General features: G+C 44.0%; 2 protein-coding genes across 2 annotated transcripts; both read right to left on the reverse strand.

Annotated features, from left to right (window-relative positions):
- LOC137910828 (CD82 antigen-like) lies at nt 1-19,380 on the reverse strand. Its single transcript, XM_068755277.1, has 9 exons — nt 19,280-19,380; nt 7,275-7,347; nt 6,060-6,132; nt 4,395-4,516; nt 3,962-4,036; nt 2,216-2,314; nt 1,436-1,609; nt 1,272-1,355; nt 1-999 (listed from the first exon to the last, which is right to left on the reverse strand). The coding sequence occupies exons 2-9, from the start codon at nt 7,335-7,337 to the stop codon at nt 922-924; spliced, it is 768 nt and encodes a 255-aa protein (XP_068611378.1). The 5' UTR covers nt 7,338-7,347; nt 19,280-19,380; the 3' UTR covers nt 1-921.
- Nucleotides 19,381-20,593: 1,213 nt separating this feature from the next.
- ccnb2 (cyclin B2) lies at nt 20,594-23,827 on the reverse strand. Its single transcript, XM_068748090.1, has 8 exons — nt 23,769-23,827; nt 23,499-23,612; nt 22,546-22,821; nt 22,317-22,475; nt 22,002-22,238; nt 21,580-21,720; nt 21,396-21,506; nt 20,594-21,319 (listed from the first exon to the last, which is right to left on the reverse strand). The coding sequence occupies exons 1-8, from the start codon at nt 23,793-23,795 to the stop codon at nt 21,212-21,214; spliced, it is 1,173 nt and encodes a 390-aa protein (XP_068604191.1). The 5' UTR covers nt 23,796-23,827; the 3' UTR covers nt 20,594-21,211.
- Nucleotides 23,828-26,992: the final 3,165 nt, after the last annotated feature.

Consider the following 26,992-nt stretch of genomic DNA (forward strand, 5'->3'; position numbering starts at 1 on the left):
CAAATTTAAACATTTATTGGAAACTCTAAATATAATGGATATTTTGAGTACAAACTAATCCAGCTAGCTACCAAAAATACATACCCTTGGCATCTTAGAATCTGTTAAAAAGGTTAATGGAATGTTTTTCACACGAACTGTACACGAGACAAAACAAGATGGTGGATTTGTACATTATAAAACAGCACATCTTGGCTGAAAGTTAAAATTGTACATTGTTTCTGTCCCTCTATCTTATTTGTAACTGGTTAAGAGACAAACACGTATTTACGTTACAATAGTGGTTTGCATGAACATAAACTCAAAACTACCTTTACTCGTAGTCATCTCAGACAATGGAAAACAGGGGGTGATAGTTTTACAGTTTCCTAAATGGTCCTCTATTTCTATTGTTATGAGAATAAAAACTTTATGAAAAAAGTACAAGGAAATAATATTAAAAAGGAGCTGCTAAAGACAACACTGGCAGCAGTTTTTGGATTCAAACAAATGACTAAAATTATATACAAAAAAACATTTCAATATTACACAAATGCTGGTGTATAAAAAATACCATATCACACTATGAATTTTCCAGTTGTCTAAATTTGCAGAATTTTCCAACTTTAGATTCCAAAATTAGCACAATAAACAAAGATTTCTCTTCAGATGTTTGTAGGGGAAAATAAAACCATGACGTAATAATTGGCTCTTCTAATTTCACACTGTTCTCTGAAAAGAAAGTGCACCAAAAAATAACTGGACAGACAAAAATGTCAAAGGTGGAAGTGCAACAAAAGAAAAAAAATCTACCAAAATAGCGCAAATACTATTTTACATTTGGACAATGTTTTTTTAAGGGTGGGAAATATTCATGTATGATTTCCATCAAGTTCTTTCCATGTATCTGCAACTTGAGTGTAAATCTTCCTCGGATGGCCTTCAGTACTTCGGCACTTTGGTGTAATCCTCCGTACCGAGATTCCTGCACAGGCAGATGGACAGGATCATCCCCACCAGCTGTCAATCAAAACAAAACATTGATCACATTTTAGACTTGACATTTACAGTACTACTCATGATTTCTTAAATGCACAATATGTTGTCTCTGCCACTCAATAAAAGTAAACTAGAATAGACAGCAAGTCTGACATATTTTTTACTTATTGCTGCTTCCAGCTGATGGATTTGATGACAGTTAACATGAATTCATTCAAGGTTACACATCTGCTACCACTTAGTTGTGTGGTCATGCTTCCGTCACCGCGGAGACGCGACTGATGCAGCCGTACCTCAATCAGAGCCACTCCCAGGCAGATGCCCAGCACGACCCCGATGTTGGTGAGTAGCCAGCTTTCCACGCCGGCGGCACAACCCTGATCGAAACACAAGGCGAGTAATTCAGCAGCGCAGGGGTGAATAAAAATCAGGTGGGAGGACAGGAAACGCTGTTTACCACATCGTATATCGGCCAGTCGGCGGTTACAGCCTCACAGAAACCGCTGTCGGAGACGTTTCCGCTGGAGATTGAGACGTTCTGGCATGAGCAGGGAAAGAGCAACTGGGAGCTGTTGACAATGACCATATTACCGTTCCAGTCCTGATGGCCAGCCCAGCCACAGCATTCCATCTGCAGGGACAAAGGACGGTCATCGGCACAGAAGACCGGCGGTTTCAGTTAACCAGAACAAAACAACAACTGATTGATGAGGCCTGGGCGTAACCTTAGATAGCAAGGTGGATACAAGATTCAAGATACTTTATTGTCATTATGCGAACATAATAAAACCGTGAGAAAGCAACACAGCTGAAGACATCCTCATCTTCCCTCAACTTCAGCATGAATGTGAGCAGCTAATGACTAGATTCTCAATTTAGGAGATTTTCAGGCGGGAATAACCCGACCTCATAAAGCTTTACCGATCTATTCTGGAAGCTGACATATTGGGCATTCCTTTTCCAGCCAGATGAGAGACAGTTTGGGAGAAGGTTCCTCATCAGATGTAGCTTCTCAATCAGGATTCAACCCAATAAAGACGCACGACTTCTGGACCACGCTTCCTTTGTGGTGCATTAAACTTTGCTGAGGCCTGAGTGCTGCAGATCGGGTAGTAATGTCTGTCTTTTCCCAGAATGAGTGAGTTCAGAAGTGTGTTCATGTCCATATTCGTTATAGTCACATAAAAGTCTTAGATCTTGCATGAATCTGACTCCAGATCTGTGCTTCCCAACTTACATTTCTCTGGATGAAATCCCAGGCCTGCTCTGTGGTGGAGTTCCCGCCGCGGTAGTTGTCTAGCACTTTGGTGATGATCTTAGACATCTCTTCATTTAACTGAAACAAAAAACAGATCACTCTAGTTAAAATGTATCAACTCCAAAAAACGAAATACCCCATTTGATTTGACATGCTTAGTTTTGTGCATCCGTGAAGCTAGAGAACAATAGTCAGGAATCCATTAACCCAAAAGCTGCACAGCAGTGCCTCAAAAAATACAATAAAACCTGTGGTGTGGTTTCTTAGCTCTACTAAGATAAAATAGTAAAAACTGCAGACAGAGAAATAATATCCCTGTTACCCATTATATGCTAAGCTAAACTAACTGCACTCTGTGTACAGCTTTGAGATTGGTATCGATTTTCAAATGTTTTGAAAGGAAAAGGTCCAAATTCTGCTTTGACTTTTTCATTTTGACAAAATGGGATTTACAGCCGGCGATCCATATCCTGAATAATTAAAAATCCTATTTTATGAGCTCTGTGGATAAACGGACTCTTACAATTAGGAGCAACACTGGTGCTTTTAGTGAACGGCTCATCCAGAGATCAGACCCAGGAAACTTTTATTCAATTGCTGCTAAATTTTTATCTCCATAAGCTTCAAACCTAAATACTGAGACATTCGAGTTCTCCAAAAATCACAGCTCTTTCCTACAGAAGCTGTCGTGCTTTTTCCCCCCTCAGAGCTAGAGATTTTTGCCTTGAAACTAGTTGGCAGCAAGAAACAGTAGAAGAGCTTCCAACAAATATTCAGATACAATAAAAGGAGATCTGTGCACACTCTGAATACTTCTCTTCTTTACATGAAAATAATAAGCAGCAAAAGGTCATTCCATTCCTGAAGCTAAGAGGAGAGACATTTACGAGTAGATCCAGCCTCAAGAAGTAGGAAATACACGATTAAATTATAATGATACTGTGTCGAGTACATTTTGGAGTAACTATTTTCTTAGATATCCTGAATCAAATCCTACTCATAGTATGAGAAAAAAAGCTACTTAAAACTCTAGAAAAAAATTAATACATTACATTTTTTAAATACAAATGCTAAAAGTTGCCAAACACTGAAATGCACCATTTCATATTGTGATTGTTGTGAGAAGAGGTTCTTTTGTGCGACAGAATATTAGTTATGCTCTGGAAACTAAAATGACATGCCAGTCATGGACAGATCCCACTCCTGTACCCCACCCTGTCCTCGACAGTGAGGAGTGTGCATTAAATATGATTATTATTCATTGATAATTATCAGGACACTCAGTAAGGCCCTTTCAATTCAATCCAATCCAAATTCCCGTGAGACCCATGCATTAAGCCCCCCCCCCCCCCCATTAAAATTATACTGATAAGTGATTTTGCAGCTTTTCTGCAGCTCTTTCAGTCAATCTACAAAATGCATCAGACAAATCAGCAGAGGGCGCTGCAGAGTCCGTTTCCAGGTGTAAAATCAAGCACGTATCCCCTTATCAGTCACTCTGGTGATCTTGTTTGTGATCTGGCTCACTCGTGTCAGAACCACTGCATTGCTCATGACAGCATGTTATGACACACTGTGGTGTGAACAAAGATGAAGGCGGAGTCGTATTATCAGGTCTGCTGCGGCCCTCCACATTCCATTTGTCAGACTCACCCATCGGTGCCTGGATGCTGGGTGAAACTAGCAAACCCGGTGGGCAAATGAAGAGGAAGTGACATCACTCACCACGTCTTTCTGGAAGTAGATGAGAATGCCTGCTGCTATCTGAGCGAGGAGGATCAGCAGGAGGCAGGTGAAGTACTGAAGATGGACAGGAAACATGGTGAAATCATCAAAACAATAACAATAAACTACAAATAAAAATCAGCAGCAGGAGTAAACCTGAACTGTGAGAACATGAGCTGTAACACAGCAGCACGAGCATAATGCTAGCTGGTTCCATTGGGAACGAGCTAGTTGACATCGACACACGTACATGCAACACCCTCCTGCAACAAAGACCGCACACTGGCAGCTGATGCCTTCAGTGACTTCATCTTTTAAGGGTTTATAGTTCTTTAAAATGATGTTCGGCAGAGAGCTGAGGAGGTCTGGGTTTTATCCTCCAAGGCAAACCGCGTCGGCACGTCTCGCCACGCTTTCTAAACGATAAACTCACCAGGCCAAGCAGACAGCGGATCTCGTAAATGGCCCCCAAGCAGCCCAGGAAGCCCAGGACCATGGAGAAAGCGCCGACTCCAATCAAGATGAAGCAGGTGATTTTTACACCTTGGAAATTATCTATACGGAGAGAAAGAGCATTATTTCAACATTAATACAGAGTAGTTTGTTTTAGTACAACACTTTAACACGTCTTAAAGTGTTGAAGGTGCGCAAAATGTCCCTCCTCTGTAGCAACAATAATATAATTTCCATTTATTTCAATATTCAATTTCAAATATTCTACAACACCATTCCTACTCAGCTTTAAGTTTAAATAATGGAACTAAATTATTACAAAAATGTATAAACTGTCAAAACAGTGTTTTTTAGTTGAGTGTTGGGTTACGCTTGTAAAAAAAATGCTAGTTAACATCGACTTATCGAACCCGGTTGTTAATGTTACACAGAGAACTAGTTTTGATAAATCCCCCCCCCCCCTTCAATATGGAGGTTTGTTTTCACCTGACTGATGCTCTGTTGGAATAAATGTAACCTTCAGAGTTTGGGAGATACGATTCATGAGTTGTGCAACAGCAGACTTCCCATTGTGACTCAGTGCGCTGTTTGTTTAGTCAGGTTGCAGCATGACTGCACAAACACACGCCGTTAACACGCCAGTGTGCCTCACAAAGCTAAACTGTCCACCGCTAGCTTTAACCCTCCGCTCCATGCCGTTTGTGTCATGACCTCGGTGAAATCCCCCCCCCCCCCCCCCCCGACTCGGTCAGAGCAGTGATGTAGTGATGAGTAAGGCGGTGAGCGAACTGGGGGCTGATGTGATGCATTCTGATGCTGGACGGAGCAGAAAAAGGGCCTCAGTGTCTGAAGGGAAGACACCTGCAGAGATGCCAGGGACAAGGGACAAATGTCCTCAGTGATGCCGGCCGGTCCGGGAGCACAAGCGTCACACAGGCTGCTTCTACTACACAAGTCCAGTTTCTGTCTCTCTTTCTGCATCAACACTTCTTCAGTCATCTCTTTCTGGTTTGCTGACACTGGCCGTCTCTCTCCTCACCGTCTCCCGTTCTGCTCAATTCTAACTGATAATATATCAAAGGGGGGGAAAAAAAAAGTCTATATTTGAAAGACACTTATTTAGTAAGTCCTAGAATGAGGGCACAATGTGGAGCTTTCAAAGGTTTGAGGTGGAAATGGAGCATTCTGTGGCTCCCACCTTTAAAACATTATCTGCTTTTGATCAAGAGATAAAGGAAGTTTTTATTGCCATTACTTAAATATTTTACAGATGAAATTGTTTTAAGTGAGACTAAATGTTGGCAGTATAATATATGCATGTAATTTATGGCTATTATTTTATAATAGCCCCCCCCCCTCAGCCTGTTCAGTCTCTTTGTTTTGACCTACATATGTTCTACAAGTGGATTAGTGCTGAAATCCAGCCAGAGGAGCTGCATCCAAGCTTTCATCTCTTCGTAAGCGAACAAAAGACACAGAATAATTAATAATTACAACTTCTCGTTGAAACCGAACAAAAAGAACCGGGCCACAGGTCAACTTCAACTTGGGATTGCACTGCGCGCAATTAACCGAGAGATTGAGTCCGTTCATTCCACAGTTTAACAGAAAGGACGCTTTGATTCTATCCGAGACGGAAACTTACTGAGGACCACGAGGAAGCTCTGATTGTCCAGGAGGAGCCACAGTCCAAAGCCCATGATGAGAACCCCGCTCAGCTGCAGGACAAAACACACACAAACACCCACGTCACTGCAGAAGGGCGGGAGATGCGAGGCATGAGCAGCGTGGAGACGATGCATGCTTTCACAGCCGACTGGAGAATTTACTTCAGCCAAACCAGAATACGTGACTGTTGTGTCCAGTATTAATGAAATGTGTTTCAAGAGGACTTCAAAATAAAACAAAGGAAATTTGAGCTCAGATGTTTTCAGCTGTCTCTCTCTTTTAAATAAGCAAAACAGGTGTAACAGTTTTGTTCCTGACTTTGTCAGTACAGTCTTTAATTTAATAAACAAAGATACCTCAGAAACACAAACACTGCTGTGCTGCATTCATGTGGTGTCAAAAATAATCAGGAAACATTGATCACAAGAGGAGAAAATTAACAAAAATGTTGCCTCCTGGAGAATTTTGATACAGGAGTTCCACGCATCGACAACACGGATGCAGAATAATGGCAGAGAACGGCTGCCCATGTTCGCTTGCTTAACTTTTAGTGAAATTACACAACGACGACTTGACAGATTTTCATTAAACTTTGATGGGAGGGTTGGGCCTTTGGTGAAGAAGAGGAGGAATATATAAATGGGAGATCCAGATAGTTTATGCTCCTGCTATAGGAGGGATATACGATCACCTTTGTCCATCCAACCGTTGGTACGGGTTTGATCAGGGTATCGTATCGTGTATCCACATGTCAAAAACAGCTGAACAAAACCGAATGAAATTTGAAACGGGCTTCGTAGGGACCATAAAGGTGTGCAGCTCAAAGAGTTTTGGCAGTTTGCCTTTTTTTAATGCACATATCTGGCTTCCTACTTTCTTTTATTCAGCCTTTGCATTTCCTCCCATCTAAAGTGAAAGACACGAAGACAGCTGAGCCTGTATACGAGTTATAAAACGGACTAATGACCAACATGACATCACAGCTGTGTTTAAAGTCGTCTCTAATTTGGGGGAACCAATTTGAAATTAGTTCACCCAAATCGGGGGTGCGTCACCATGGTAATGACACCACAGTGCGATATTGTTATGAGAACCAGTTACACTGAGACGGTACCCGATACCAAGACAAGTTGATTGTAATCATATTACATATCGATTGATTATGCATTGGTTGCAAGAGCAAAATACTTACAAAAAATATGAGGTTGAAGAGGAACAGGAAGTACTTTGTCGCAGTCGTGCAGCCTTTCCCCATGATGTCGGATCTGCAAACATGACAGAAGACAGTCACAATTCAGTGTGACAGAAAATGGGTTCAGAAAGTTGTTGTTTATTCGAGCAGAGCAAGATTAAACACCCAGATTTGCTTTGGGATGAGCGCGATATGAACCAGTAGTCTGCTGACCTCTGTGCTTAAGCTGTCCTGTTTGATCATGATCCGGACTAGGAGGGATAAGATCCTCCAGGATTACACCCACGAACAAATACAATCACATCGTCAATTTTAGAACTCAGGAAAATAGGTCAAGGCCTCCAACCTGCTCACTGATCATCTAGAAAGATTTATGGCTTCTCATAAAGATGTATTCCAATCACACCATCTTCTATTTGGCGCTGTCGGGACTTCTGAGGGTTAGTGAGTGGACAAACATCAAGCCCCTATTCTGGGGTCTCAAACAGTCGGTTGTCTCAGCTGGATTTGGAGGACAGATCCATGAATTTATCATCCGATGACCCAAATGCTGCCGTGATGTGTTTATAGGTGTTTCTGATAAATCCCTAATGTGGCTGGTATTGACTCCGAACGCTGCTGCCGGATCCCTTACTTGGACCAGGAAAGTGAATCGTATGAGTGCAGTTCTCAGCTCTTTAAAGTGACCGTAATAATTGAGGCGAGTAAGTTTTTCAGGCATTTAAGGCGGCATTTTTACTTTCAAAGCCGTCTGTGCCGCATCGGAATCTGACCTGGTATCTTACGTTTATAGCCTGCTCTGTTTATGGTCTATAATATCTTCTATATGGATTTGCTGCAACTGCCAAAATGCCATTGGCTATTCTCTTCCCTCCGCCATGCATGCAGGTGTCCCACTTTAAGGTGTCCCAGGCAGAGATGTAACAGTAACCCATCTACAGAGACGGGAATATGGGTCAGGCACACAGGGACTCACTGCCAGGTTGAGGCATTGAGCAACGCTTCCATATTTCATTGAGAAAATAATTGCGAAACACCACAAACGAATTGAGAAAGAGGATCCAAACTTACAATGGTACATTTTGCAATAAACCATAAACAGTACTACAGGTGCAAATTAGCTTGGAGCTATTATTAGATAAATGGAACTATTTATGTTCAAACTATGTTGTGCACTATTTCTTTCTTTTATACTCAGATGTGTGTGTTTGTGTGGTGCTCCTTGTTATGTTGAAATCAATTATATTTGTTCAATGGTCTTCTTCACCAGGGGCTCCTCAGAGTTTAGGAGTCGCCAACGTTTAATGGAGAGCGCTGGAGCTCTGCCACAGACGAATACGAGATCAGGCTTTGGGTCCACACGAGACTTCTTACCCATCATTAATGGTTTTCGGTCTCGAGTGGAATTTGTTGGCTAGAAAGAATGGAGAATATCACTTATCTTCTAAACTAAACCATCATCAAATTACTTTAATGGGGCCTTCAAGTTGTAAACATGACATTTGTTTGTCTGGTTGGAATATTTTTTTTTTAAGCTTTGCTAAATGTAGAAGTGCCACGAAGCCACTTTGCGCTGCAGCTGCTGAATGAGAAGCAATACTGCTTCAGGAATGTACATGATGTTTCAATTTACTAGTTAAAGTTGTTCAATATGCCAATTTTAAAAAAGTCCTTTATTTAAAATGATAGCATGGGGGGGGGGGGGGCTGCCTGTGATTTAATGTGCAACCAGTACAGGCACCCCAGATGGATTTCTGCAAGGTCTGCACATAATCACAAACACATTGAAAACAAAAAAGGTTATTAAAATAAATCATGGAAACAAACAAGTACTGCAGCTCCGATATGCGTCATCAGGAGTTTGACCCATTTTGCTCAGACTTGGGCATCTGTCCCCCCTGACCTCAGGGTTCAGATGGAAAAAGAGGCCACCATTGACTGCTGTGTGCTGAGGGCAACCAAAACTAGCGGCTCAGTCCTACCTCAGCATTATTAAGGACAACCGGGGTCAGTGTGCTTCCGTCCAGCGGAAGGTGAAGCCATTTTTGAACATGTGTTCAGGCTGCCCCCTCCATTCTGGGGACAAACATTTTAAATGTCATGGAATGCTTGATATGCACACCACGCACTCCAATTCAATTCCAGTGCCATGTTTTCACAGACATCTGTTGGTTTGATTGTTGTTAGCAAGTTTATACAAAAACTACTTGGTTGATTTTCATGAAGCTTTGGTGGAAATGGTGGGCACGTGGGGGGGGGGGGGGGGGGGGGGGGTCATTTTACAGTGGATCAAGATAAGATCAATTTTCTATTTTATTTTTTTTATACGTCCTTTACATTCATTGCGACCTAGCGCTATATTCTGCATCAATCACACAAACTACTAGAGGGATTTTAGACACAAAGACATGGCATACCTCTAGAAATTATAAAATGCATCCCAAGAAAACTAGGCAGGAAGAAAAATTCACAAGATGGGCTCTGGAAAAAGACTTTCCCCTCCTTTGAGACCGAGTTCAACACTGAATATTGCGTGGAACTGCAAAAAATAAAATACAAAATCACAAAAAAGTCATCCAAACGATCCTTCCACTATACTGTAGTTAAGGATGTGATGATACGTCATTTACGCTCTTATTTCTCCTCCGTCACATGCACTGAGATCATATTTTAGGGGGCTGAAATATATGCCTGTCTGTTAGCTGGATTACATAAAACCGTCTTCTCCTCTAAACTTCAAGGAGTGAGTCTGATGAGCTAAACAGATGTTCAGGATTGCTTGCCCCTGGCAGCGGGGCGTTCTCTGCTGAGCGCCGTTCCAGTCTGAAGAGTGATGTTTCAGTTTCAGTGCAGTGGTTCCCCCTGGTCCCTTCAGTTTCAGATCAGTTTAGCTGCAGTGGTTCCCCCCTGGTCCCTTCAGTTTCAGTTCAGTTTAGCTGCAGTGGTTCCCCCCTGGTCCCTTCAGTTTCAGTTCAGTTCCAGTGCAGTGGTTCCCCCCTGGTCCCTTCAGTTTCAGATCAGTCTAGCTGCAGTGGTTCCCCCTGGTCCCTTCAGTTTCAGTTCAGTTCCAGTGCAGTGGTTCCCCCCTGGTCCCTTCAGTTTCAGATCAGTTTAGCTGCAGTGGTTCCCCCCTGGTCCCTTCAGTTTCAGATCAGTTTAGCTGCAGTGGTTCCCCCTGGTCCCTTCAGTTTCAGTTCAGTTCCAGTGCAGTGGTTCCCCCCTGGTCCCTTCAGTTTCAGATCAGTTTAGCTGCAGTGGTTCCCCCCTGGTCCCTTCAGTTTCAGATCAGTTTAGCTGCAGTGGTTCCCCCCTGGTCCCTTCAGTTTCAGATCAGTCTAGCTGCAGTGGTTCCCCCTGGTCCCTTCAGTTTCAGTTCAGTCTAGCTGCAGTGGTTCCCCCTGGTCCCTTCAGTTTCAGTTCAGTTCCAGTGCAGTGGTTCCCCCTGGTCCCTTCAGTTTCAGTTCAGTTCCAGTGCAGTGGTTCCCCCCTGGTCCCTTCAGTTTCAGATCAGTTTAGCTGCAGTGGTTCCCCCCTGGTCCCTTCAGTTTCAGATCAGTTTAGCTGCAGTGGTTCCCCCCTGGTCCCTTCAGTTTCAGATCAGTTTAGCTGCAGTGGTTCCCCCTGGTCCCTTCAGTTTCAGATCAGTCTAGCTGCAGCGGTTCCCCCCCGTCTAAACTGTGCATTCCACCAGCTTTCCGTTTGACTTGCACTTCAGAGAAAATGCAGCCGAGCCAGTCCTCATGAATGTCCCGTCGCCAAAACGATGACTCGTGTCTATTTATTCATTCCTAGACCCGACTCATTTAAGCCGCGGTAAAACTCCAGGTGTGTAGAATTTCAGATTCTCCTAACACAAGTAACTTCCCTCGAGGTGTAAAATAAAAACTAGGCTCAACCAAAAGACTATTGTGCTAGTTTCCGTTACATCTCAGTCCCTTCCATGTTAGCGATAGTCGATTAATCAAATGAAGAGCTAAGGCTGGTGTCCACGGTGATCCATGCAGGTGCTCATTAGCCGTCTGTGAACGCATCACATGGAGTCAGGTGATTTGAGAATACCAGACATGAACCCTTAGAAAACAAGACATGCCATCGCAGTCAGGCTACGGACAGACAATGTTGATGTCAGAAAGGCTCAGCCCCGCTGGTTTTAAGAATACGTCGTGCAACAGACGGCGCTTCTACTGAAAAAAACAATATTAGAAAATGTCACTCTGGAAATTCATTCATGTCATTTACTCTCTCTCTCTCCGACTCATGCAGATATTTTATGCAAATAACACCAAACACTTTGTCTGTACAAGTTCGTATTGGAAGCATGTTTGATCATGACGTGAAATATTTGCACCATTTCATCTTCTATCCAAACAGTGAACTTTGAGCAGTAGCTTGTCTGTCAGGCTCCACAGAGGCTGAGCTGACAATCAGCTGCTCACACTGAATACATTAAACGCTTCTTACACAACAGAGAAGAACAGCAACACATTTTCAACAGATATTTGTTATGTTATTTGTGTATCTATACAACCACAAGTAATGGTGGAGTTACACTGAAATATTCACATAGTCCTTTGTGTGATAACAGCTGTGATATTCTGGTCCCAGTTCCATGTTGGTTTTAAATATCGTTTAGCCCCGTCAGAGGCTATAAAACGGTTAATCAGGAATAGATTTAATCAACATTAGAGGTCCCGTTTGCTGCCCTACTGAAATATTCTTTCATCCTGCTTTGGTGACGCTCGTTTGACAGACTTTGTGACTCCGTCACTCTGTTGACAGTTTTCCTCTGACAGAGACGGGACTGTTCAGCATCGCTCGTCCATCTCCTCCGTGTCATTTACACTCTCTCTCTCTGACTCGTGCAGAAACGCGCAGGAGGTGTGTGGGACTACTACAGTAAACCTTTTGTTTCCACTCATCCTCACTGTTCTTAGCATGAACAGCTCACAATCTATTTGTAGCTTGAAATGTAAATGAGCACGGCAGGGACAAACAAACGAAATGGTTCATTTGGCGCTGTGGCTCGTGTTTAGCGTTTTAAACTACATATGTATTCTGTTGGTGTTTGTCGAACATCGGGGGGGGCTTCATCTCTTAAAGGACACGCATCGGGTGGAAAGGGTTATTCAGAGATACCCGTGTGTTGCGTACAGAGGCCGAGCCCAGCTCTGCCTGACTCTACTCACCTTTCTAGTTTTCCATTAGGTAAAAGTGTGGGGTTCCTTTTTTTACACATCAACAGGGCTCCAGTTTCACAAAGGCTGTGCAGGAACAAAAAGGTGCCGCGAAACGTCTGATTGGTGAGAAGAAATCATCCATGCCCGGTGAAAACAGCCCAAACCCACAACTGGCCCTTTGATATTTTTAAGTATCAAGCCAATTTAGAAGTAGTTTATACATATATATATTTGATAGCAGATGAGAGGATTACAAGAGGAGGATGAGAAGTGCGTGTCACCTTGGTGATTACACCACATCCGCCTTGTTGTTGTTATGAGAGCCAGCTACACCGAGACGGTACCCGATACCAAGACAAGTTGAGAAACACGCATTTTATTTGCTCCCATTTCATCACAGGAGGAACCTCGAGTGACGTAAACGCGTCTCGATCGGTCGAACAAATGAGCAACGTTAGCTTTTAAGAGCTGTGCTGGTATAACAGCAAAACACGGAGAAACGGCTGCCAAATCGTTATGGTTGTAAGTCACATAGAAGTGATGTTGCTATAGCAACCAGGAGCCAGTTTCAGGATTTCTTTCGATTGTTGTTCTGTTTGTTTTTGCACAGCACAAAGGTATTTGATCTATGGAGGAACGCAGAGGGCCCAAACTGACAACTGTAACCGAGCGACCGCTTGTCTGTAACAGAGCAGAAAAGACGAAACACACGCAGCTGGCTTCCCGTCCAGGCACTGCTGGGCACAAGCAAAACAGACAATGGCTGCCTTAGCTGGAGAACGGCACGCTTTAACCCTGCAAACGTGTCAGAGGAGCAAAGAGCACACAGACGTAGATTGATCTGGAATCTAGATCAACACAACAACAGGGCTGCCTCTCCACAGAGTTCTGCCAGCTGTTAATCCGATCTCTTGAAACACAACCACCTCCACTGCGTCTCTTCCTGTCTTCGTGTTTGAGGTTTTCTCTTCCTCTCATAGCTCCGGTCTTTACTTGCACGCGTGAGGTGAGAAATCAAACACTGGATCACAATCCTTTTGCATGCAAACTAAAACCACACAGGCGGCAACTATACTGATTATATTCATCATCAGCCGCACTGAAGGCTCTTTGAAAAGGTTAGTGTCATATAAAATGTGAAGATGATGTATTGACAGTATTTATTTTAACAGTCTCGATAGAACAGATCATATATGAGAACCATGCAGGAAACTATTTGAATATAATATCTGCCAATCGATTGACCGCAGCTCCAGTTCACACAAAACAACCCCCAGAATGCACAGACAAGGCCCCCACCCACCTGGTGAACCCCCCCGCCTCCCCTCATGTACCTCCCGGGCAACAATAGCAGCTTTCAGGCTCAATTCTCCCTACAACAACGAAAAAGGGAAACTCGACACATGGACGGACGCTCCTGCCTTACATTTCCTCGACACAATAAAACAACCGCAGCCATTTGAAAGATGCCCATTCTCACCGTGAGACTTTCCACAGACACCCGACACGCCTTTCAGCTACGTTTCAGACAATAGGACGTGAGTCTGTGCTTCAACAGCAGCTCTGCCCGGTGCGAAGTAAGAATCCCACTGGCGCAGAAACACTGCAAAAATCTATGGACAAATATTACAATGAGATGGAACGCTCGGCCTATAGTATTAGGATGTGGATTACTTTTAAAGTTGAGAAGCAAACACTCCCACTACCAGATGGACGTTTCTGTCAAGTTGGTGTTAACACTGACCAGCTCGGCACATCTCCTCTGACTTTGGGAACCCCTGCATTATCAATCTAATCATCCAAACATGATCCTGTGACAGGGGACAAGAGGTTGCGGTTTGTGAATGGAGGACGACGGCCTCGGAGCAAAGAGATCCTGCCTCAGCTCGTTGCCACAATTCATTCAGATTCCAGAGTAAAACCAGTTCAGACTTCTATTTCCTCTCAGGTGAAAGCAGCAAGCGATGCAGGGTTTCTGTTTTGAAGACAGGAGGTGGGATGAGTGGGAGGTAAGATTAAAGTGAGAGGTGCGAGGGACGGGGGGTGGGGGGGGAAATGGGTTAAATGTCATGCCTGTTGGGCATCACACTCACTCCCACAGTAAGAGGAACAGCCTTTCTACCTCAGGAACTGAAGACAACAGACTCTGATCAGAGACATCTGTCCGACAACATCGTGTTCCACCGTCAACCGGGAGACTTCAGAAGTGATTGAGATGCTCTTAGGGAACGCACTCCATGTCTGAACAGAAATCCTATCCCGAGTATTTCTGCTCTCTGGCATCGGGTCACTTCGGTATCAACTTTGCGAACTACCTTCAGCAGTCATTTGCAGAACTTTCCTAATCCGGCTGCGGCGCATGGCTTTGACTTTAACTCCTGCTGCAGCTGAACTTTCTTCCAAAGACCGAACATCGTCTGTCTGTGAAGTTCTTCTGAGGAGCTCACAAGGCTGAATACATATTTCCATGTTGGCTCTCCTACATCGTCCCTGTGTGGTGCCATAAATCATCCAGCTTTACGGCGTCAGATCATTTCAAACAAAAACAGAACCGGAGCGAGTGAATCTGCTCAGAACAAACCATTACTTAAAGTTAGACGTATAGTTCAATGCTCGCCTACAATGAGCTGAATACATATTCTTTATAATATTATATTAAACATTATAACAATTCATGTTATTGATAAATATTTAAATGTTGAGCAGGCCACCGGCCTCGCAGCAAGAAAGTCCCGGGTTCGATTCCACCCGAAGTCTTTCTGTGCAGCTTGCATGTTCTCCCCGTGTCCGCGTGGGTTCTCTCCAGGTTCTACAGGTTCCTCCCACCATCATGTGACTTAGATCAACTGGTCATGTGAAATTGTCTGTAGGTGTGAATGTGACCGCGACTGGATGAACTGGCGACTTGTCCAGAGTGTACTCCGGCTCTCACCCGTAGTCCGCTGGGATAGACTCCAGCAACACCTGCGACCTTTATTTCAGGTGAGTGGCTGAAGACGGGACGATTACGGTTGATGAATGAATAGTTTAAGTTCTAATGCTCGAGATTAATCATCGAATTAATGGACATTAATCCCTTTGTGAAAAATGATCCTTCATCGTACCTTCGACTTCTGTCATTTTGATTATGTCAACACTAAATAAAAGGATAAACTCATTTCTTTTTGGCGATAAAATCCATTCAAGGCCTCAGATCAAGTGTGTCAGTCCGTCTCGGGCCCTTATTGACTGTCAATTTGCAGACCATGAATAAGAGAATACCAGCAGACACGTCTTTATACTTGGACAAGGCTCTCCTCGGATTGAGGACATTTATTTGTCAAACAAAATAATTTATATTTGCTCTTCTAAATATCTTTTTATGTTACAAATGAGGAAAATTCAGCTGACGTTTGCTTTGGAGAAGAAATATGAGCTTGTTCCAACATTTTCTTTTTTGTTTTTTTTTAACAATAGTTACCTTCAGGCCAATTCCACCAAACAGGATGAACTGGTTATGGCCTGTGGGCGAGCCTCTGCGCGTAGCTTCAGATGATACTGACACTAAATTGATTTTCATTCCACCTTCACACTAGAGGAAGGCAACAAAGTGTCTTAAATCAAGCATTCAAAGTTATGGCACTCGCCTTTAAAATAGGGCAGCCAATCAGAGCTCAGTATGACGACTAAAGAAATAGCTCCATCAAAAACAACAACGTCAATCACAATCACCGTGAAAGACAGTCCACGAAACTCCAGTCAACAACAACTCAGCCCGGTTTTCGGTAGTTCTTCTTGTGTACTTCACCCGTCAAACACCAGAACCACTCTGGAGTTCTGGTGGTGACTACATGCACTACATGCCAGAAGAAAAAAGACACACCTTAAAGTCTTAAACACTAATCTCAGATTTTTGTCGCGCTAAAATTAATCAATCATTAAACCCTGAGATTGTAATAATGTTTGAAGGACAAGTAACGACGATCCCTGATTCGGGGCCTTAACCAGCATTTAGCGATACTATCTCTAGTAAAAGACTGTCATTAAGAAAACCTCCCCCTGCATAGTTACGCAACACGGTGCTATACTCACACACACTCAAGCCATTTTTGTACTGTGGAAAACGGACTGAACGTTTTAAGATGTGATTATTTGGATGCGATGATTTATCCCTGATAATTGCAAATCAAAAATATACAAATGGAATGATGGACAGATGAGTAGAACCCTTCCCCGTTGTCAACCCTCAGTCACCGCAAATTAACTTCAGCCTGAAAATCTGCATCGCCATATTTAGAGGTCAATGAGAGACAATGAGACTGATTAATCACATTGACTGGTAATTAACGATAGGATGCCTTTCCAACCTGCTGCCCAGCTTTCAACCGTCCCAATATGTCGACCTTCGAAAAGCCACTGACCTTCAACCTGATAAAAATGCAGCAGAAACATTTCAGGAAGATTGCATATCATAGTAAAGTATTTTTTAATCTACTTTACCTTCATACTTTCACAAAAAAAAAAAAATGTTTACCTCACAGTATTGAATTAGTACTCCTGCTGAAGAATTAGATTTTTCTTCCAGCACTGATTCTTGGCTCAAACTCGTGTAAAGATCCCAGAACGCAGTGCCGAGTTCCTGCTGATGCCCGAAAACATTCTCGTTTTCTTTTTGGTCCAAACTTTAACCACTAACAGCTGCACGACACAATCCCTCCAAAATACACAGAGTCTCCTGTTCGCAGCGCATGGGAAGGTAATTAAGGTCACGCTGCAGCCAAACGGGTTTATGGCCTCGTGTGCTGAGGAGAAGACGCATCGATGGAAGCGTTCTGGCTCGAGTACCGGCCGCGTGGCGGTGCCACCGTGCAGCGCGGACCCACGTGACCCAGGCCGGTCCCTCAACCACACAACAGCCTCGAGCAGCTTGAGAACGGGCTCCAGAGCTCCGGCGATGGTCCTGCACAAGTTTGTGATGACAGATGGGGCTAATATTGACTTTTTCTATTTTTCAAATGGGTCATCTGAGATGGGAAACTGCCTCCGGCTTCAGTTTAGGACTGAAATGATTCACCCATTAGTCGAGTCAAGTTAATAGTCTCCACTTCCATGGATTTGTATTTTCACCCGTACCTGTTTAGTTTTTTTTGCACTACTACTACTACTACTGTACTTTCAGCTCGTCCCTTCAGGACACCACAGCAAGTGAACTTTCTCCACTTCACCCCGTCCTTTGCACCGTCCTCCCTCACTACGTCCATGTATCTTCTCCTGGGACGACCTCTAGCCCTGTTCCCTGGCAGTTCCATCCTCAGCATGCTTCTACCGATATAGTCCCCGTCTCTCCTCTGGACATGTCCAAACCATCAAAGTCTGGTCTCTCTGACCTTGTCTCCAAAACGTCTAACCTTCACTGTCCCTCTTATTGTCTTACAGAACGCAGCACTCAAGCAGACTGTATAGCTAGAATGGATCCAGTTGATCCTGAAACCTCAGTATTTACAGATCTGCTAAACAGATTCTTCTCAAAGTGGAATATCCTCTCCCCATCCCCCATCTCTATCTCTGATTTGAGTCTCATGTCAATCTGTAAATGACCTCTTGAGTTAAATGGCTGCCCCGTGTCTTCTCTTGCAATGTTCAACAAAGTAGAATATATTATCCCTGACTCCAACCTTTTGGTAGAAATACACGCTGATGAGCAAACGGAATAAAACAGCCAAAAAAACTTTACCTCCAGCAACACAAAAACCCTCAAACCTCAAGAAATCAGATAATAGTTTCCAGACCAAGCCACAGCAAAAGTTCAGAAGACGTGTTGAACTAAAATAAAACGGTTTTATTTGCAAAAAATACATATAATTTGCATAGAAAACATTAATTCATGTAATAACTAACAGTGCAACTTGAAAGGACAACCATTAAAGTGAACATTTTAAACCCTAAACTTTTAAATATATTTTTGTATTACTAAATATGACTTAATGTTATTTTAAATGCAAAAAAACAACAAACAGTTGAATGAATTTGATTTTTTTCAGACACCTGTAAATTATAAAGATCCTGGATCCACATAAATCACCTTGTTTATTTATTTTTCCATTAATTTAACAGACCAGACAAAAAGATTGAATGACCCTCATTCGTAGTTGCATTGATTACTTGACTGTGTACATAATTGTTATGTTTTACAGAATCCTGGTCAGCTTTCATAGGCTGTTTTTCTGGACTACTTCTTTAACCAGAGTTGAATCTCTTTTCTACTGTCCCAGGATGCTCTAATTTACACAACAGGAACCAGATTGACACCAAATTAACGTCTTTCATGCTGGGTCTTGTCTTCGGTTTAAAGTTAGAGCCAATAAAAGCTTTCCCAGTACTCGGACTGATCACACGATTGTCCCAAGAAGCAGACGCGGATTTCTCCACAGCTGGAGCCTGGAAACCTTTTATTGCCTGAAACACTCTAAGCCTTAATTGTTCCACCAAGTTATGTGGAACAAACAGGCCTTTTAAGTACATAAAGGTTTAAGCTTTAAATCGGTTTAGTGACAGTTTTTGGTTCTGATATACTTCATACTTTAGCTTCCTCCTAAAAAGATAAAGTGGGTTTTTAACTGGATATTTGACTCCAGTTTAATCGATACTTGCATTTTAGTCCCAGTTTAATCGATACATGTCTAGTCCCGTTTACACAATAGAATTGTGTTTTCTGTTAGTCCGGCTTAAATAAAGCGTTACTTAGTCCTGCTCGTTCCACCGCGGCATTAATCAACGGGCCAGCTGTGAATCGATCTGAACCCGATCACCGATCAGCCCCCCCCCCCCCCCGGGTTGGATGCTACTTACGTGTTTCTCAGCTGGAGCAACGTGTCGTCGGTAAAAGGGTTGCGTGTCCCTCTCCTGCGGGTCGTGGCGCTTCCGTGGACGGACTGAGCGACCTCCTGCTCGCGTGGTAACAAAGCCGACTGAGGTGACGTCAGCGCCGCGTCACAGGAGTCTCCCCCGACCCCCCCCACGTGGCCGCTCTGGGAACTGCTTAACCCCCCCGCGTCCCAACACGGCTGATCCGGAGCGATGGAAAGTACTTCACGCGTTTACTCGAGCTTGTACTACTAAAGAACACATTAGAGGTACTTGTGTTGTACTTCCCTCCATTCATGCGTCATGTTGGTTGTACATATTATTTATTATGTACCTGTGGTGTAATTTATTTATTTTTTATTATTTTGCATACATTGATTAATTTCATATTACTTTTATTGGTATTGTTAAATGCAGATGATTTATGTACTAAGGACTTTCAACGGCAACAAGACCGCAAGCACCTTTTTGAAATGCTCCTCTTAGACAGGATGTTTGACTGTATTTGTACTGTAATACTTGCTGTGACTGTACTTGTACTCGAACATTCTAATAAATATATTCATCATGTTCTCTACGCCATATTTTTGTTCTAGAGAGGAGCTTAACTTGCCCCTGCCTTTATCAAACAGAGGCAGGCGCGCAGAAGTTTATTTCAGCTACTGTTCCCGTCGGGCGTTGCAATAAAAACAAACCAAACTCATCACATTCTAAAAGTAATGTAATCACTGTAATCCTGAGTCAGTCAGAAGAGTGGAGCCGAGAAAGTATCAAAATAAGATTTTGATAATCTATCAAATATATAGTGAGAACCGTTGACTGGGGGGGGGTTGCAGTGGCATGCGACGGACTCATGTTCCCCCAAAGACAAGGTATTCAGATACTAGTTCAGCAGCTCTTCCAGTATCGACAGGCCTGTCAGGCGGAGGATGAAGTCACTCTGTCCGAGTACAATGCGCCCCCCTGTATCAGAGCGATCAGCAATAAATGGAGGTATTCTACTGCCCATCCCGTTGGGACAGCACTGGCTGGATCACAGGCAGCGGACCCCCATTGTCCCGCGGTCAACAATGGGAGGGAGAAACTCTCCATCGGTGCCGACTCAAGCAGGATCCTGTAACCGATTTTAAACCAAAGTACAGTCGCTTGTCTCGGACTGCGTCTCAGGCACGGAGGAGCCGCCGCCGTACAGCAGATTCTAACGGCAGCGAAGAACGTTGAGCTTCTGGTACGACGAAATTATGAAGGAACCACAAATAAGAAATACATTTCAAAGGATTTTGAACAAAACACAATTTAATCTAAGCCACAGATCAATACACTGAATCCCATTAGACATGACACACCAGCGTATTTCCAACGGCACAACATTCACAAGTCATGAGGACAACGCGTCAGAATTAAACATCCTCAAGCCCTCTGGTGAAACTGCGGTGGGTGTCGTCTTATATACAAAAAGAAATCACCCCATATTACAACGAACGGCCAAACTATACAGAAATCAACATTAAAATAAAATGGAGAAACTACCAACGACAGCCACGAGGTGAAGTAGTACGGATTAACGTAGTAGTAAAATCCAGCAGTAAAAAGTACAACGCTCCAGATGAATCTCGTCTAAAATCAGTGTCCACTGAGGAGACTTTAAAAAGTGCTTTAAAATCAATCTAATCAAACTGCTGCTGAGACCCTTCAGTAAAAAATAAAATGTAGCACCTCCAGCTACAAGCGGATCAGAGTCAAACCGGCGGCTAAACGTTGAAGGGAGAACTCTACTGCACACGCGTCGTAAAGAAACTGATTAGAAAGACGTGCAGATCTCAGAACAAAAACACTCATTTAGAAAAACGTAGTAAAACTAGTACCAAGTGTCACAATTACTTAAAACGTGTAAGGAAAATGACGCGACGAGATTCCTCAAGAACTGAGCAGGGCGGCCGCCATGTTTTTGATGATGGGCGACTGCAGGTGAGGGATGAGGCTGATCTTCATCAGCTTGCTGCTCGAGTACTTCTTCTTCACAGCCTGAAAGGGACGGAGCATTAAAATCAATCTGGGTCCTGCCTATAATCAATAATCCAGCTCCGTCATCCGCACTCACGAGGAACTTGGTCTTCCCCTCGTTCACCGTCACGACGTTCTTGGCGATGTGCTGCATGAGCGGCTTCAGGTGGGCCTCGTCGTAGGTTGAGTAGCGCTGCTGCGTGGGAGACTGAACAGACGGCCGATTAAACGGAGACGCCGGCGCAGGAAGCGCCGACCGTTACAGCCCGACGGTCACTGACCCACGGCAGGCCTTCGAGCAGCAGCTGGGAGAGGCACAGGGCGGCGGCGGCGACCTCAGAGGGGCGGTAGTGCACCATGCTGTAGTCGACGAGGGTCAGCTCCATCAGGTACTTGGCCAGCGTGTGTCTCTCCACGTCAGACTGAGACAAACGGCAACGCAAAGAGACTGAAACAAACGGCCTGCGGTGAAAGCGCAGCGCCCCCCCCCCCCCCCCCCCCCCCAATAATTATCGATATGTCGGCCACCAATAGAAATGATCCATCCCGAGCTTCAAGCAGGAAAAAGCCAATTTGTGTGAACAGATCAGGCCAGAAACTCGGCGCTCTGTGTCGACCACCCGTTGAGCGTTTAGCTAAACGTGTAGCTACCAACCCAACAGCCATTTTGCTTCAAGAACCATTCGCTCAGTCACAAACTCACGTTGGCGACCTTGGAAGCACGTCTGAGGAAGTGCAGCGGGAGGGGACGCCCGAGCTGAAACTTCAGGCCCCTCAGAAGCTCCTGTTCCATCTCCAGGATCTCAGACTTCATGAAAGCGTTGTCCGTAATGTAGGTGAAGTCTCCGACCTCCGGCGCGTACATCTCCTCGTACTTACAGGCCACCAGCATCGCCGTGACGCCGACCAGCTGCAGCTTCCTCCGAGGAACCGGGCGGACCTGCAGCAAAGCCAGGAAGGGTCACACACCTTTCAAAAAAAAAAAAAAAAAAAGGAGAAAGTTCCAAGCCGGTCTCACCTGGAGGAAACGATCCAAGATGGCTACCGTCAGGTACAGCGTCTCCTGCAGCAGCTGGAACCTGGAGTGAACCTGGACCAGCCAGTCGATGAGGAGCGCTCGCATGCGTTCGGTGATGTCATAGCCCCGCATGTAGTCGGCCCGGACGGCCTGCTGCTTCTGTGGAAACGGCCGGTGATGAAGCCCAAACGAGTCCCAGCAGCCTGAAGGATCATGGGAGTAAACCGACCTCCAGAACGTGCAGGTAGTCGTAGATGTCTTTGACGTATTGGGAGCAGAGCTGAGGCTGGTCCGCGTCCTGCTCGTCGACGTCCTCCACCGAGAGCAGCACCCCGGAGAACGCCCGGCACAGCGTCTGCTCCTCCTTCATGGAGACGTCGGCCGGATCCTCCGATTCGGGAGGGGGGGGCTCTGCAGCCGCCGGGATCCGGACCGCCGGACGCGCCACGTTGGTTCTTACGGCCTTCAGCGCACAGGGTGGGTTGCCTGAGGCTTTCACCAGCACCTTCCTCTGAGGAAACAAGTCAGGCAGCGTTTCTACATTTAGATTTTAACTCTGCCAATGAAAATAAAACATTTAGATGTCATTTGTACGTATTCAGCCATCGCTTATGCGTGACCTCTCAGGTCAAACACAGGGAACGATTCCCTCTCACGCTCCAAATGCACCAGTCTCTCCTAAACATGGAGAAATAAATAGTTCCTGTATTCAGACAGTTGGAATCAAGACTGAACTATAAGCTTAAACAAAATGCTTGCTTTTAGATTTCAGACACGGACTATTTGAAGTCATTTTCCTTTGCACGCAACAGAACGGTCACACCATCCATGTGGGAACCAAAGTAATCTCCTTACACTCACGACAGGGAACATTTAATCAGAATGATAATTGTCTCGCACATGTGAGCGTTTAGGATTCAGACGTGCCCCCCCCCTCGAGAGATCCATATCCTTCCAGCAAAGTAAAAACAGCATCAGGATTACACGCAACACGCTTTTATTGCAGGATTTAGGGGATTATGACAAACATTTACCAGAGATTACGAAACACAAAACCACAAACATGATACTTAATCTGTCACGGCTGTGAACGTGATTCTGGCTCTCCGGACGCGTCTTATCTCGGTTTGTTGTGAGATTCAAAGGCCAGAGACAGAAAGCTGCGCGGCTCTACCACGAAGCTACCTTGGTGTTAGCGGCCGCTGCAGGAACGTTGGTAATCTCCCCGAGAGCAGCTCTCCTCTGTCCGGCTGCCGCGGCTTTGCTCATCTTCACCGGGTTCTCCGCAGCTGGAAGCTAACGAGAGAGACGGGAGGGTTAAAGCGTCCCGGCCGGTGAAGCACCGAACGGCTAACGAACAGCGAAGCAGGCGGAGACGCTCGGCTAGCTAACGATACTCGCTACAGGAAGCTAGCTGCAGCCGAACCGAACGTAGCGAGGCGTTCCACTCACCGCAGGACGAATGTCAACAGACGACATCTTTCACGCGAACGGCGAAGAGACCAAACGGCTGCTCGGTAAAAGCTGCGACGACGCGGCTCCGCTCGCTGCTAGCTGCGACCTGGTGCTCGATAAAAGCTGCGACGACGCGGCTCCGCTCGCTGCTAGCTGCGACCTGGTGCTCGGTAAAAGCTGCGACGACGCGGCTCCGCTCGCTGCTAGCTGCGACCTGGTGCTCGGTAAAAGCTGCGACGACGCGGCTCCGCTCGCTGCTAGCTGCGACCTGGTGCTCGGTAAAAGCTGCGACGACGCGGCTCCGCTCGCTGCTAGCTGCGACCTGGTGCTCGGTAAAAGCTGCGACGACGCGGCTCCGCTCGCTGCTAGCTGCGACCTGGTGCTCGGCTAACGTCAGAGTACCCACCGAGCAGAAGAGCTGCTTTCAAATAGCGCTGCCTCAAATCTGATTGGCTTCAGATTTGGCAGGTCGCTCCTGATTGGTTGACAATAAATAGGGTAAAAAAAAAAGTACAATATTATTTACTGTCATGAAAGTATACAAAAAAAACACTCGCATAAACTCTTTAGAGTATATACATTAATAATAATTTGCCGATATATTATTCAAACTAAATTACAGTACTTTAAAAAAAAAAATAATCTGCCAAATTAGACCAGACATCAGAAATGTGTCACGTAATGTGAAGAAAAAGAGTATTTCACAAACATCGCGTTATTACAGGATCTATAATTCTAGATTATTAATTTCTGAATAATAATTCAAGCCCCCTACTTAAATCAGACGTTTCAGGTGGAAGCTGATCTTCGTTCAATTTTAAATGGCCCCCAAATGTTCCGGAGTTGTGAGTGTGAGCGATGCGCTGGCGATGCATCCGGGGTGTACCCCGATTTCCGCCCACAACAAGCTGGGATGTGATCCAAAACATAAAAAAACAAAGCGTAAGAAAATGGACGGATGGATGCATGGGATGCATGGATGATGGTTGGTTGGTTGGTTGCCTATATCTGTACCCAGACCAGACTGTGTGCTAGAATGTACGGCGATGCCCTTTTAGCCCAACACTGCAGGCGTTAACCATAAAGTTAGATGATAAACGTTTAAATTATGTAAAACAAAAAAAAATCTAATTTATTTTATTGGTAGAGAATCCTTTTACAACATTCTGGCTACGGACGATGGTCCAAATCATTATGAAAATCTAAGGGATAATTTCTTGGGCTGTACCCTGACAACCCCAAAAATTATAATCCAAATGTTTATAACATTTTGTGAAATGCTGGCGAAGATTACGGTCAAAACAGCCTCAGAAAACAAGAGTCACAAAGAAACTTTATATAGTTTTCAAGTATTCAAAACTGTTAAATAAGTACAAGATGTGTTCACATGATTTACATATTAGACAATATACACATTGTCCGTCTTTAACCCTTTACACATTTCCCCACTACCAACACGCTAAAATGTCTGCAACCTATTCACATTTGTTTCGTTTTGTTTTGAAACTTTTGAGTCGAGTGTAAAATCTTGACAGTGGCTGTCGGACAAAGACCACACAGATGGTACATCTGGAACACGTTACAGTGTGGGATGGAGACGAAGAGGAGGGACACACTGAGCCCAGTTCAGCCCAGTTCAGTTCGATTAGCTGCTGGTGATATGAACAGTACATGTTAACACAGAGAAAGTGGGTTAACCTTCAATCTTTGTTGATCCCTTGATCAGATCACTCGCTTCCACACAAAATAATATACAGAAGGACTGACGGTGGGTTTTGCAATTTAAATATTACAAGGAGGAAGCAGATGGCTTAGCATTATCATTCGTCATTGATTAGTCACGTCACAAATTTGGTCTAGATGTGTTAAGAATTTCTTTAAGGCACCTAATGCTGTTGGATAGACAGAATAGTTTATAAAGGAAAGCGTAAATAAAATAAAACTAAAGAAATACATAACACTGATAGGACAAATGTATTTACCATTTGGGCCTGCTAATGTTAATGCCGCCACCATCTAGAGTTATACAGGACAGACAGTTAAAACGTGGTAAAGAAATGAATGTAGCACCATAGAGAAAAAAAGTGATTTTAAGCTGCGAGAACATTTTGAACAATATGATATTCCTCCCCAGAATCATTTTATGCCAAACAAAAAGGTGAGACAGGATTAGACGGGGCTTCAGCCAGTCTTTCTGTACATCGCTTTCAGCTTTAAACTAGGACGTGTGCCATGTTACCATTAAACAGTAGCTCCTAAATCCAAAACAGGTCCATTTCTCCTCCGCCATATTTAATCGGTCTATAAAATATTGTGTGCTTTTATTTACAGGTGGTGATTCACCAGTAAACAAAATTGTGCATTACACCATTCATATCATGTCACCTGCAGGCAAACTAAACACACTGTGGGTCCTCATGCATATTGTTACTGTGGACAATTGATGGTAAAATCCATATAAACTGCTAATTCTGTTTCATCAAGTCTTTCCATGGCATTAAAGTGAATTACTCGATATCACAGGTTCACTTTAAGACTTGCATTGAATGACAGAGACTTATGATTGACTTGACAGTAATTAATGCTGACAATAGTCACTAGACCTCTGACAGTGAATCCCATTTAACCTATATTTAGGGGCAGGCTGAATTTAAAAATACAAAAATCTGGAGGTTATATCTCTTTTTGCAAAAATAAAAAAAGACATCAAATCACGTGGATTAAATTTGTCTTCAAAATATCAATTGCAGTAGTGATACAACCTTTTCCCTCTCATCACATTTGAACAAAATACAATAAGGAGATAGAGGCCACATTCATATCACCAGGGCAACAGGACTCAATTCCATTTTGTTTTTTGGCATTATGTACCGGTAATTCAAATCTAAGATTTTTAGAGTTTCGTGAATAAATAAACTTGATCTGTAAAAAGATTTGGTTGACATTCTATATGTGGTCTTCAATGCTACATGAGTGATATCAAATTAGACTTTTTTTTTTTGCACATATGCATGTGCAAAAATATCATTTGCCAGCACTATCAGGATGACAAAATGTAAGGAAATGTGCAAGCATGTAATTTAGCATTGCCTACATGCACAAATCAATATACCGGTAGGTGGTTTGCTTTGCATAATTAAATTGAAAATGTTCCCAAATCTTTGGTTCCCCCTAGAGAATAAGATCAAAATTGATCTACTCAAACATGGCTACAATTTCAA

Source organism: Brachionichthys hirsutus, chromosome 1 (assembly GCF_040956055.1).
Source record: "Brachionichthys hirsutus isolate HB-005 chromosome 1, CSIRO-AGI_Bhir_v1, whole genome shotgun sequence".
NCBI lineage: Eukaryota > Metazoa > Chordata > Actinopteri > Lophiiformes > Brachionichthyidae > Brachionichthys > Brachionichthys hirsutus.